General features: G+C 46.8%; 1 protein-coding gene across 1 annotated transcript in view; it reads right to left on the minus strand.

The window, feature by feature from the left end:
- whrna (whirlin a) overlaps positions 1 to 14112 on the minus strand; it is a 90745-nt gene that overhangs the window by 16645 nt on the left and 59988 nt on the right. Inside the window, exons 5-7 of the mRNA XM_042709430.1 lie at positions 13300 to 13336; positions 2243 to 2455; positions 98 to 319 (exon numbers count right to left, since the gene is read on the minus strand). Coding sequence (XP_042565364.1) covers positions 98 to 319; positions 2243 to 2455; positions 13300 to 13336 — 472 coding nt within the window. The remainder of the gene's footprint in view (positions 1 to 97; positions 320 to 2242; positions 2456 to 13299; positions 13337 to 14112) is intronic.

A 14112-nucleotide genomic window follows, 5' to 3' on the forward strand; every position in this document is an offset into this window, starting at 1 on the left:
GTGTGTGTGTGTGTGTGTGTGTGTACCGGCTGTGTGTGTGTGTGTGTGTGTGTGTGTGTGTGTGTGTGTGTACTGGCTGTGTGTGTGTGTGTCTCACCCGTGCTGAGCTGAGCGTGGTGTTAGTCATGAAGCTGGCTGATGAAGACGCTAGTGTGTCTGGATAGGACACCATAGAGTAGGAGTCTGGGTGGAGGGCAGCTGCTCCCGCCCCACCCTGCCGGGCCTTCAAGGCCTCGATCTCGCGGCGCAGCACCATCCCGTCAAAGCGCTCCAAATCCTGGGGAGACACCAGGCCTCGCACCTCTGACAGCAGCGAGAACTGGGACAGAGATGTGAGAAGATATGAATTAGTAGTACCAGTAATCCCACTACCAACACTGCTGCCTTTGCCCTTAATTGTCCTACAACCATCATTAGCCCTACTGCTGGTCAAACTCCTACTTTCATCAAATCAAATCAAACTTGATTTGTATGGCGCATTTCATACCAGGAGGTAACACAATGCGCCTCACAGAAGGAAAATGGGGGGGGGGGTTACCAATACTTAAGGGTACAGTCCGCGATTCTGCTGAAAGGTTCTTGACATTTGGATTTCAATAGCCAATCAAATTATATTTCTCCCTTCCGTGCTCCTGAAGCAATGTGTTGACTGCCGTTGTGTGTGTTTATAGAGCCATTTTGTGTGTTTATAGAGCCATTTTGTGTGTTTATAGAACCATTTTGTGTGTTTATAGAACCATTTTCATGGACTGTGCACCCAAAACACACAGCTAGAGGAAATTCGACAAAAAGAATTTGACAAAAAGTGTATTGGATTGCAGACTATACCTTAAATGCCTCAGAAATGTTCAATCTTGGACAGTGTGCAGGCAGTCTTTCAAACTATTTATCCAAGAACTATAAAGAACTTGAAAATAGTGAACATAAAGTTGAACATAAAAAGTGAAATAAATTAATAAACCATCATCTAGTTAAGAGAATTTATTTTCCTATGCTTAAATCTATGTATGTGAGCATATTTAAGAATAAGTGTTTTCCGTTACTCTGTCATAAACTCTAGAAGGGAAGCATGGGAGAAGAGGGGACTTGGCAACCTGGCCAGCACCTTTTTAATCTTTCTATGCTTTTAATGCTTTCGGTAAATCAGAAATGTATATGACCTTTACCTGGCTCTATATCAATGGAGAGAGAAAGAGAGAGCGTCTGCCTCAGATGCACCAAAAACAAGAACGATCGCGTGCGATCCACAAAAACTTGCTATCTAAAATGATGAGTGTGCATAAAGATGGCAAGTCGTTCTCCATTACAGTAGAGCCTCCGTATCCTCGGTGGATACGTTCCAAGACCGTATCTGGATAGCCAAAACCACGGATAGTAGCGAAACACCAGTAGCGAAACAAGGGTGTAACGCAACGAGGGGGTAACGCAACGAGGAAGGAGGAAGCAAGGACAGACATACATGAGAAATGAGATGTGCTTAAAGATATGAGTCACGCATTAAGCATGATGGTGCCGAGGGGCTACGCAGACATTTACAACTTATGAACTTGATGTTTATTTTTGGAATTTTTCTCCTCATATTTACTGTCAACTGAATATTCCACTCAATATTTTCTGTTAATATTAAGTGAAACTGTGGTTACTGAATAAGTGGATAGGGAGGTTCCACTGACAAATATGTTTAAATGCTCATGGCAACATCTACTCAAAAAGCTTAACACACTTTTTCATACACACACACATACTGTACATACTCACACACAATCGCATAAAAAACACTTTAAGGCACTCGTACATGCACAAACCTTCACACCAAGACTTCCGAGCTGCTGGGACACAGTCACACCTGCACACACACCTACACACACACACACCTACACACACTGTGGTACCTCAAGCTGCTCTTGGGGTTCCACTAGGTTTAAAAGTTACCGAATTCCCTTACTGGGCAGGCTCTAGGACCCTGGGGAGGTGCTCTGGGGACTGGGGAGGTTGGGCCATCCACTGATTGCAAGCTCAGGTGCAAATTGTTAGACTAGAGTCAGAGTGAAGCAGGACTGACGAGGGAAAAGGTGCCAGTCACACTGGAGTGGGTTTACCTGTTTTCAGTTATGTTTGACTACCTTTGTAAAGTAAGAGTTAATAAAGGACGTGTCTTGCTGAAAAACACCCTCGTCGTGTCTCTTGGAACACACACACAACACAACACACACAACACACACACACACACACACACACACACCTTGGCGTGGGTGTTGAGCAGCTCAAACAGAGCCATAACCAGCGGCTCCACACCGATGTGCCCGTCCCGGTACTCCTCCAGGTAGTAGCCCATGGTCTGCCTCTCGGGCTCGGTCAGCAGGTGGCGCGCCTGCTCCTCCAGCATGGCCCTGCTCTGGTTCACCAGGCTGGACAGAGTCACCTGAGAGCCAGCCACACCCTTATAAAAGCCAGACTAAAGATGGAGAGATGGAGGGAGGGAGAGACAGAGGGAAGGAAGGAGGAAGAAGAGAGGTGGAGAGATGGAGAGACAGAGAGGGGGGGTGACACAAAGATAAAGAATGAATTAATATGATTCATAATTTCATGGCACACACATGAAGCCCTACAGTCACAGAAAAGGACACAATGTTTGTGAGGAAGCATGAGGAAATGAATCCAACAACGCCTTTATCACTGCCAGCACAACATAATGACAAATTTAAAACCTGCCCTTGGCACCTAATTAGTGTCGGAGACCCCTAACTGAAGTAACCTCAAATGAACTGCCTATGTGAGCCACGGAAAAAACGGATCTGCGTTTAGTTAGTAGCTGTCTGAGATTATTGCTAGCAGTCAGATTCATCACTGAAGTGCAGTTATTGACATGATGACACTGCTGAAAGTTGAAGACCAATTCTCCAATTACTGTTTTTCAATTCAACAAAAAGCTATGCTCGCTCAGGTTGCATCGCACATATTCACACAGGTTCCCAGAATGAAGGACAGAGAGGAGATTTATTGACTCTTTTTAAAGAGAGAGGGATTTTTACCTGCAGAAGAAAAGGTGAGATTTATTACACCCTATATACACATTCATATATGTCCAGACACACATTGTGAGACTCCCTCACACACACACACATACACACACACGCCAATACACACACACACACACACGTCAAACATATACATTACAATACATTGTTGACTCTAGCCATATTTCTCCTTTCACTGTTTCGTCACTGCTCCTTACCCCCATGGGCCCTCTGTATCTCTAACAATGCAGCGTCTTAGAAATAATTAGGTCCTTCATCAAAGACCATACTTCAAAGTCATCTACCATACAGCCAGGAGGAGAGAGATTGGGACAGAGAGATGGAGATGGGAGGCGGGGGTTAGGGAGAAGCGAGAGAGAGAGAGAAGATTGGAGGGGGAAGTGGTTGGACGAGCGCCTTGTCCTCTATTTCCGGGCCTTAACCAGACCCATCCGTCTGTGTTAGCGTCACCGGGACCCGCTCCACGCTCCACGGTCCACAGGCCTCTGCTGCCAGCAGACCTCCGCTGGCGGCTGCGCTGGAGCTCAAGGTCAGGGCCTCCACGCTTCACAAAGTCTGGCGTCACAGCCCAGCCTGGGCATCCCAGCCCCTCCGCAACCAGCAGCGTCATAATTACACAGAGGCCCAATTAGACTCGCTAATGATGCATGTGTCTGGTTAAGGTGCGCTTTTTTTATTTTGGCCGTGTGGGCAGAGGACCTCACCAGATGAGCGTTTGGGTAAAGCGAACTGACAAGCTGCAAATGGAGGCTCGAAGGCTTTACCGTGCAATGGGGAGAAGAGGAGGAAGCGAGGCAGAGAGAGGCGGATGAAGTGGAAGAGGAAAATGGGGTAGGGGCAAGGAAGACACTGATGGGGCACAAAGTGGGAGTGAAGGAGCAAGGAAAACATTTTCCCTTCTTTACCATGTTATAGTGGATTCTCCAGTCTGAGAGCATTTTCCCTTCTTTACCATGTTATAGTGGATTCTCCAGTCTGAGAGCATTTTCCCTTCTTTACCATGTTATAGCGGATTCTCCAGTCTGAGAGCATTTCCCCTTCTTTACCATGTTATAGTGGATTCTCCAGTCTTAGAGCTTTAAACCATGACGCTGCACTAGGACCTGCCACCACTGATCATCCATGCACTGTGTACCAAGGACTTCGAAGCTTCGGACAGCCTCAAATACCTAATTAGGGAGCCATTTTTATTCCATATATGATTGTGGGGCACAGCCTTCCAGGGATCAAAGCGGTGTGGTATAATGTGGATAATGTATAGATGGTTATGCAAAACGGTGTGGTATTAAGTGGTATAATGTATAGATGGTTATGCAAGAGGGAAAACAAGTCCATGAGATGAGTGTCAGTGGCTCATGATGTGGCATTTGATGTCATCTGCCCCTGCTAGACATAAGCTCCCTCAGAGGTAACAAGAGAGCCTTTCCTGCATGTGAGTGAAAATGAGAATATTATCAGTTGGAAAAGTGTGTGCATGTGGTTTTTTTGAGTGTGTGTGTGTGTGTGTGTGTGTGTGTGTGTGTGTGTGTGTGTGTGTGTGTGTGTGTGACAGAAAATGCCAGACAGAAAATGAGAATATTATCACTAGCAGAGGTGCGTCTATCTGTGCATGTTTGTGTGAGTGTGAGTGAGAACTGAAACATTATCACTCCAAAAGCAGGGGAATATAAATGAGGCTTCTGGCTCTCAGAGGAAGTATAGCGGGGGATGAGCAAGGAAGCAGGCAGATGTGATGGATAGCTCTGTCAAAATAACAGACAGAGAGAAGGAGCAAGAGAGTCAGAGATAGAGAGGTAGAGAGAGAGAGACAGAGAGAGGGAGGGAGAGAGAGAGAGAGAGAGAGAGAGAGAGTGGGGAAGGAAGATCAATTAGAGGCTTATTCACCCACTCTCCCATTCCGTCCAAACTTTCTCAAACACAACAGCATTGATCCAATGAAGACTCCACCAATAGACTCCTACAAAACAACCTTGAAATGTAGAGGAATCAAATACGCAGACACACAAGCAAGCAAACCTCCCAAACTCATCTGTTCACAATCTCGTCGGTAGATTGTGTGATTAGAGTTAGTACAATGTGCATTGCTGAATTTAAGACAAAACAGCACACAAATTATCCTGTTAATCTCTCTCTCTTTCTCTCTCTGTCTCCTTCTCCTTCACTCTGTCTCTCTATCTCTTCCCCTCCTTCAGCCAATACTATAGTATTTAAACTGCGTTCAAAACCACACCGACCTTAATTGGCTTCCATAAAGCTGCCGATGGCCAGACAGTTCAAATTCCATACCAGGCAGGGGCACACTTGGCTAACCCCGGTGTAGTGAGGGGCAGCCGGCCCACGCGGTGACGGCACAGATGGCAACATAAATACCCATCTTCCTCACAGCCAGAAAACCCCTCTCATAAACTCCGGAGTGGCGAGGGGGCATAAAAATGAACTGCAACTCCACTCAAAGCTCTGTCTTTTTTAACAATCGAGTTCAATTTTGCCAGGATGACTCATAAGGTGTCATTACTCCTGGAAACGTAAACAATAAATTATTAATGTGAGAGTTAGGAGAAATGTTCCAATAATTTGTTAGACACAGTGTTCTTGGAGCCTTAAGGGGATTTACACATCCAGCAGTGACATAATCCATACCTTGTACGTACGTGACGGTTTCAAACTATTTTTGAAGCTCTCTTGTAATTGTGTACGCCATCAATTTCAGGTATCTCCAAGGCAAGGCAAGGCAAGGCAAGGCAAGGCAAGGCAAGACAACTTTATTGATATAGCGCATTTCATACACATGTGCAACTCACTGTCTAAGTGCTTGTGAAGAATGGAAAACCTCATGAGGACCGCTGCAGGCAAGTTAAGGCCCAGAGCTGGACATTCACAACATCAGCAGCCAGGAAGTCGACTAACTGTGCTGCTCTGTTGAAATGCCCGTGGTCACCAGCCTAATCACATTCTCGGCTCGGGAACCAGGGCTATGCCCTCTGTGCCCCACTAAGGTGGAGGCATGCCCCTAAGCCTTCTCTCTCTCTCTCTCTCTCTCTCTCTCTCTCTCGAGTGCCATGTTAGAGTGGGTCAGCATGGCAGGTAATTAAGGGAAGCTCTTTTCCCCTGTAAATGTCCTTAGAGGAGTTGGGCCTCCTGTCCTTGGAGGCAGTGAGGGACTGTCGTTCAGGATCGCCACACAAAGGACAGTGAGGTGAGGCAGCTGCCAGTAATTGCCTGATTGAGAGAGTAGCACTCAACCCAACACTCCATACATCCGAAGGCTTCAGGCGCAGGCTGGGGAAACAGGCAGCAGGCCAATCCGTGCTGCTGTCTCACCTGCTCCGTATCTTCGACTTCTTTTACGGAAAGAGAACCAAGCTGTGGCAAATCTGTGTTGACATACATTGTTGATGCGTAACACTAAGGGCTTGAATGAAACTGTGCTGCCTACGGCACAGTATGGCTGCAAGTTGTAGTCTCCTTGTGTGTCTCTGTGAAACTAACAAAAAGCAAAAAGTACGTTCAATAGACTCACTGGCGCCAGCTGTGCCCTCTATGCCCTCTATGCCCTCTATGCCCTTTATGCCCTCTCAGCAGTGTTTACTCTATACCATTCGATACTACTATTGATACTAATTCAATAGCCTCCATTGCCTATTCACAGGTAACCACATTTATTACTAAAATAAACTCCAACATAAAAACAAACACTAGCCTCATACTGACCTTGACCATGACTATACTGATCTTGTTCAAACCTTCCAATCAGCACATGGCACCAATGAACAAAATTACTATGTGCTAATTTGGACAAGGGGTTCTACGCAATGAAACTAGCTGGCTTGATCATTTGAATGAATATTGCAGCTGCTGTTTGAGCAATGCTACGTTACCAAAATGGGCAGGTTATCACACAAGGCAAAGATGGTGCAATGTTTACATAAACTAATCATTGGACTGGATCATAAAGTTCTCTGAGTGTGTTGGATCAAGGTTTCTGCGTAATGATGAATCCAGAACTTTACATTTACATTTAGTCATTTAGCAGACGCTTTTATCCAAAGCGACTTACATATGTGCGACTTACAATGTATACACATTTTACATTTTAACTGATGGCACACTGCACATCAGGAGCAATTAGGGGTTCAGTGTCTTGCTCAAGGACACTTCGACAGGGAATCGAACTAGCAACCTTCTGATTACTAAACGACTTCTCTACCACTGTACCACTGTCGCCCGTTATAATTTTATAATACGATTAAAATGACAGCAGTCGTCCAGTGATCGATAGCCGGTCATGGGTGACGCCACAGAAGTGTCTGACTTCATTCCGATCTCTAGCTCTCACCCATCTGACACAGCCCTCTGTCATATGTACACTATAAATCATCCTCAGTCGCCGTTAAAATGATCGCCCTGGCGACGCCACGGTTGCCGTGACAGCCTAAGATGGAGCGCTTCGTGACGGTGCCTCGTGAATCCTGCACATCAGCGTCCACACTGGGAGCAGAATCGATCCCCCGGGGAGTGCAATTAAACCCTCAGATTCAACTTCATTACGGAGAAGCATCTGGAGAGGTGCAGAGTGTGGCCCATAAAGAAGAACAGGCGACAAAAGAAAGAAAAAAAACAAGACAAAAAAAAATGCTTAAGGATGGGGAAAGTGGCAAACCTCCTTAGCCATGAACTAAGAGGTTATTTACATCTGTGTCTCCTCAACACAAAAGCATTGTGGCAGTTATTGATCCCGTGGGGAAAATGATTAGAAGCTCCAGGATTGTGCTTACCTCCAGGCTGTAGCGATGGAGCCAACTCAGGGGCGCCCTCACAAACGCTGATGGCACGAGAATTGCGGATCAATGAGCCTAACCGAGCCGAGGCGAGCGGAGAGGAAGCGCTGTTGTTTATAGCTACCCGGCATCCACCTGCCTCCTCTGTCAGCAGGCCCCTGCTTATGGTAGTCTAATGTGGACCGTTTGGGGGGGGGGCGGCATTACACTAGGCAGGGGAGGTGTCTCGGGCAATTAGAGAATGTGCATGTCGTGATTAGGTGACTGCGGCGCGTCGGCCGGTATTTAGAGGTTGCTCTGTCGCATTAATGCAGGATATTATGCCGATCGCGGTGGAGAGCGCAGAAGGTTCGGTCAACTGCCCAAAAAGCATGTCGCCGCGGTTGCTGGCATTGGCAGCTCAAATTAATTAGTTTTAGCGCAACCTTGTTTTAATGATAATTAAAGGAGGGGTGGAGGGGACCGAGGATAGGGCATAACTCTAATCCCCTTGACAGCAAAATGATTTTGCTAAGATGCTCACTGTGGACATGCCAAATGGGACACTCTTTAAGACTTCAAATATCTGGTCTTTACTGGACGACTCCTGCTAGCACAAGGATATTTTCAATTTGTCAATATGCTGCAGTAAAATTCTCTCTGTCTCAGAACAGATTTCAGAGCTCTGTTTATTCAGCTTTTCAAACTTTTAACAAGGCATGAAGTAAAACTTCAGCCCTTTTACAAATTTAAATCATAAACCATTTTGCTAATTCGTGTCTGGTTGTTTAGAGGGAGGTCATAATTTGTATTAAAATCAAACTCACTCTCCAGGACCAATAGATCATGTATGCTTAATGACATCAGTGAATTGTGCATCTGAGGTATTTTTGCCAGGATGCAAGCTCTCTGACAGCTAGGACAAGAGAACAGCCTCATGGCTAAACTTCATACTGAATCAAAATCGAATCTCAAAACAGCTGTCTATTCACTGAAGGCTACAGATGGGGGACATATCAGGGCAAAATGGAGCGAGGTGCATCATAAAACAATACAAATTTTACTGCACAGATGCATTTTGTGAGGATTAGAGGTCGCCTTTATTTAATATCCAACACAGCTTTGACCGTGCCAGAAATGGGGGTCTATTCCAGTATGCCTAGCCACAGCTGTTAAGCCACATCTATTATGCATTGTTGCTTTAAATTACACATCAGAAATATAGATAGAAGAGCATCAGTATTCCAGTAAGTACATGTCCTACGGTCCAAACAAACAGGCTGAACAACAAACTCATACAAAAATAGCTGTGACACACAGCATCACTGGGACATGGGAGTCATGTACAATGCAAAACAAGCTTGTATAAGCACCCTCCTATCCACGACACTCTGTGTTTAACGTGTCTGGTAAGGCCCAGGGACAAAGGCAAGTGGCAAGTGTGGGAGAACGCCATGCTGATTACCAACACTAAGATGCCAGAGTACCAGGCCAGCATGCTCAGCAGTACGGCAGGGGACATGGACCTCGTGCGTCCGCCAAGAGGATAGACTCAAAGTTATCCTCCTCCGCTGCCTGCAAAGGATCCTGGGAATCACTTGGCAAGACCGCGTCCCCAACAGGGAGTGGGCAGGCATCCCAAGCGTGTACGCATTACTCACCCAGAGCCGTCTCCGGTGGCTCGGTTAAGTCCTCCGCAGGGATGATAGCCGCATCCCCATGTACAAAGTGCATGGTAACTGGCCACTGGCGCTAGGCCAGCGGGATGGCCAGCCCTGTGCTACAAAGATGTCTGCAAGCGCGACACAAAGGCGGCGCAACATCAACCCAGCAGTCTGGGAGGGTTAGGGTCTGACTGCAGTGGCTGGAGACAGACACTCGAAGCAGGTGTGAAGAGAGGGGAGGTAAGGAGAGACAGACGATGGGCAGAAAAGAGGGAGCGCAGACATCTGGAGACCCTCAACACAGCCAGACGCAGCGTACTGACCAAAGAGACATGGAGGGGGATCATAAACACGGAATCAAATGACTTATTGGCACCAGTGATCAAGGTGGCACTAGCTGGCGTCAGCAGGCTGACATCGGCTCAGCGTCCACCGGGTGACCACAACCTTGTAAATCTCACTCTTCCATCCCATTAAATCCAGCACCGACAGCACCGACAGCACCGACTTGGCCCATCCCTATAGACGCTGGCAATGTTCAGTGGGCACTCCTCTAAATGCCCTTCTTTTTATATGCTTGTCAAGTACGCTGGCCTCCTACCCAACCTCAAATGCCTGCAGTTACCATTTTCTGACCCACAATTAATCACACCCCACCAGTCAGCCATCAAACACTTCATTATTAAGTGCTATATGCAAGCCAGAGGCGGCTCATTTATACCTATGGAGAGAGAACAATGGCTTAATTGAGGCCTGGTTGTCAGTTAACGTTTTTTTTTTTCTTTCTTTCTTTCTTCGGTGAGACAGCCCATGGTTCCCACTTCAAGACTTGCAGTCATTTACAGTGACATCTAATAAATCACAGAATCATCTGTAGGACACAAAGACCTTCTTCGGTGTCATTTGCATGAAAATTGAAAGATGAAAATGCCAATGACAGTATGCGTAATTCGAAAGTGTCTAGAGGTTTTTATCAATATCTAGTGACGACTCATTCAAAGAATTCAACCAAAGAAGAATAAGCAATTTAGCGTTAAACAATTCCTCAGTGCACTTGGGTAGACTACTAACGACTATTAAATAGGTTTTCTCCCTAATTTGCCATCCTCAGAAGTCGTAGAAGGCTTTTAACATGACTTAATTTCAATAAGGCATTTTGTAGCCCTTGGGTGTTGAAAGAGATTGCAGAATGACGGTGGGGCGAGTTCCACGCGCCTTTGCTGTCACTGTCACCGTCACCAAGCCTCAGGTCTTCATATTCTGTAATGGTGCTATCTCTATAATTGACAGTTCACTCGCTGTATAAGTTTATTGGGAGATGGTGTATAAACTTCATGTAATTTCATGGCATCTTTTTATCTGACAGGTCACCTTGCATCCTGCTTGCGTTGGCATCCTCTATGTATCCTCTCTCTCTCTCTTTCTTTTTCTCTCTCACTCACTCACTCACTCATGCACACACACGCACACGCACACACACACACACACACTCACCCATGTGCACACGCGTGGGCAGTGAGAAGACTAACTGTGACTGACTGTTGAGGTTGAGAGAGGTTGGCCTGTGTGTCAGAGTGTATAAGGTGTTGGCTGGGATCTAAGCCGGTTCCTGGTGACAACCTGACACACTCTCTTACTCTGTCCAGTTAAGAACTGAGCACCCCCCCACACACACACACGCCACGTCCCCCTCTCCACACAACAAGGTCAAAACTTTCCCAGCAAGATGATAATCGATGCTGATTCCTCCTTGTCCGTTTTGCACCCTCTTTCCTGAGATTGCTTATTCTCTACCTGTCTTTAACCTATCCTCTCTCATCCCTTTAACTTATAGCTCTCTGACAAAAAGGAAGTGAATAAGCTAGACAAGCTCCACCTCCCCACCCCTAGTCCTTGAATGGGCCATAAAACAGCTCAGCCAAAGTCACAGCCAAAGTTTAGCAGTCTAAAGTTTGTGCCGTCTCTTCCAGTGGTCACACAAACAGATGTAGGACAGTGGGCTGCCGCTGCACGGCGAGAAACCTAGACACAGGATTTTTCGGGTCGATATTAGCCCGCTCTCCTTCTGCATTAGTGAGGGGGCCAGTTGTCTGTGTCACCACAACCCCATTAAACTCTTAATTTGTTTGGCAAGGTTTCAGTGGAAAGCAGGGCAAGAGGTGCGCACACTACTGTCAGCGAGCGCGATACAAATGGCCTTCTGCCGGAGTGACCTGAGAGCCCCACCGAGAATACTGAACACACAGCACGTTTAACTCTTCTGGGATGAAGCTGTTTTTAAGCAGGGGGGGAGGGGGTGGGGGCGGGACGCGACGGTGACAGTAACCTGAAGAAACAATCTTTTCTTGGGGCCCGGCCAGCTTGCTGTGCGTCCCTTTTCGAAACTGCCGTCTGTCGGCGTCGTGACAGATGTGCCACTCAAGGCTGTGAGGCTTTGCCTGGCCACCTGCCACGCCGTGGCATGGAGTCGACTAATCTGCCACTCTTGAAAAATGGCCAGTCTTCTGTCACACGGCTGAGGGGCGCCGCTGCAGCGCTGTCAGTCGACCCGGGCTGACCTCACCTCCACCCTGGCTCTCTCCGTCCCCCAGACACGCAACCCGGACAAGAGGAGGACGGAGCGGGGACTTGAAAGGACAGGCAGGGGAGCAGCGGTTCGCGACAGAGTCCCGTGGCTAATGAGACGCTGCAGTCCCTAATACGGCCTGACACCACACAGCAGGACGGCCAACAGGGACATTAGCACTAATAATGGAACAGAGAGAGCTGAGGGGCTGGCACAAGACAAAAGGAACAAGTCTTTCTTGAGTCCTGGCACAAGACAAAAGGAGCAAGGCTTTCTCGAGTCCTGTTTAGCCCTGCCGGGAGGATTTCACCGTGCCTTGAGGACAAGGGTGCATCTGAGGTGAACATCTCTCTTCAGGTGTGCTAGGTTAATTTCACACTCTCACAGAGGCATCGCAACAACGCTTCGACAAAGCCTATTTGGGAGGCCGAATGACATCTTTGGGATCATAAAATTCAACCCGCGCGGCTTGTTTTAAAGAATTCTGTTCAGCAGCTGCTGAAGGACAAAAGGAATAAGGATGCTGGCAAACATGAGCAAAGGTTCTTATGCATAAGTCTTATGCATGTGTAATAATCCTCAGTGACAGGCAGCCAGATACACTCACACAGACACACAGACACAGACACAGACACACACACACACACACACACACACACACACACACACACACACACACACACACACACACACACACACACACACACACACACACACACACACACACACACTTCCCTGGTACACAGCCCATTATGAGCTGTACATATATCCTTGCCTTAAGTGCAGTAAGCTTTACCCTGCAGTATTTTCAGGATATTCCACACACTAGCAGGCAGTGGCATTTCCATCTGTGAGTAAATTACACACTCCGTCGTAAACTTTACAGTCTTGGATTGCCGTTTTTCAGTCTGCAGAAATCACCAAAGATGGGCATGACTTCCCTTTTTGATGCACATACAGACATGCTCTCTCTGCTTCTACAACTATTTAGATGATCGGATTCAGAGCCAGCACTCCCTGTGTCAAAGGTCTGCCGCCATGTTCTGATGGGAAAATTAGCCCCAGTAAAGGTTGCCCCAATTGTGTCATAGTTCAGTCATTTGGAATGGACTCTAAGTGGCCAAACATGACAGAGAACCTTTTAGCTGACGGATACTCTAGCCATCATGGTTTTTCCACACCAGTGTTCCTGTCTGTTTCTGTTTCTAGACGATAACTTTAAGGAAGGAAACAAAAAGAGAGAGGAGTGTGTGTGTATGTGTGTTGTGACTCACCTTTCCTGACGCCGACGCCCCTTGATCCAGAGACAGTCTGCAGTGTACAGAGACAAGCGGAGAGGGAAGAGATTAGATAAACAAGCCAACGTAAAACAACATCAGACAACAAACTCTGCCCCATTTAATATAACCTCTCTCTGGCTCTGAGGCACACAGACTGACTGTGCTGGAAGATCCTCTGGCAAACCTGAGAGGCTAATTCTTCAGAATATTTAATTAGAATAGGGCTCATACATTCCTGCATGAATAATACAGAATAAACATGTGCAGAACAGTAACACTGTAACACACACACACGCACACACACACACACACACACACGCACGCACGCACGCACGCACGCACGCACACACACCCACACACACACACAAACACACACACAGAGAGAGAGAGAGAGTTTCCACACTTCAACATCAGGAGCAGAGCAAAAAAAAAAACATCAGACAGGAGGCAATCTCCGCTTGAGACACCGGCCTCCATAATGGCTCCTGGAAAATACTAGAATAAGTATAATACTCAAAACCATTCTAAAGGGACTATGGGGGAACTGTTGCTCATCATAAAGGCCCTCCACAGATATCACTGTGGCTTTGCAACTCCCCAGCAGTAATTCACACACAGCAACATTCTAAAAAGATGAGCTTCCTCATTCCATTCCATTTCATTTACCTTGACTGGAGATTGATTCCATCATGCTAAGGTGAGGAGTGACATACCTCAATACAGTGTCAGTAATAGCAACCACAGTATAGTTAAGTGTCAGCTTGACCTGATGTGACACCAGAGACAGTTCAGTGTTGTGTGCTGAGT

The sequence above is a fragment of the Clupea harengus genome, chromosome 12 (genome assembly GCF_900700415.2).
Source record: "Clupea harengus chromosome 12, Ch_v2.0.2, whole genome shotgun sequence".
Taxonomy (NCBI): domain Eukaryota; kingdom Metazoa; phylum Chordata; class Actinopteri; order Clupeiformes; family Clupeidae; genus Clupea; species Clupea harengus.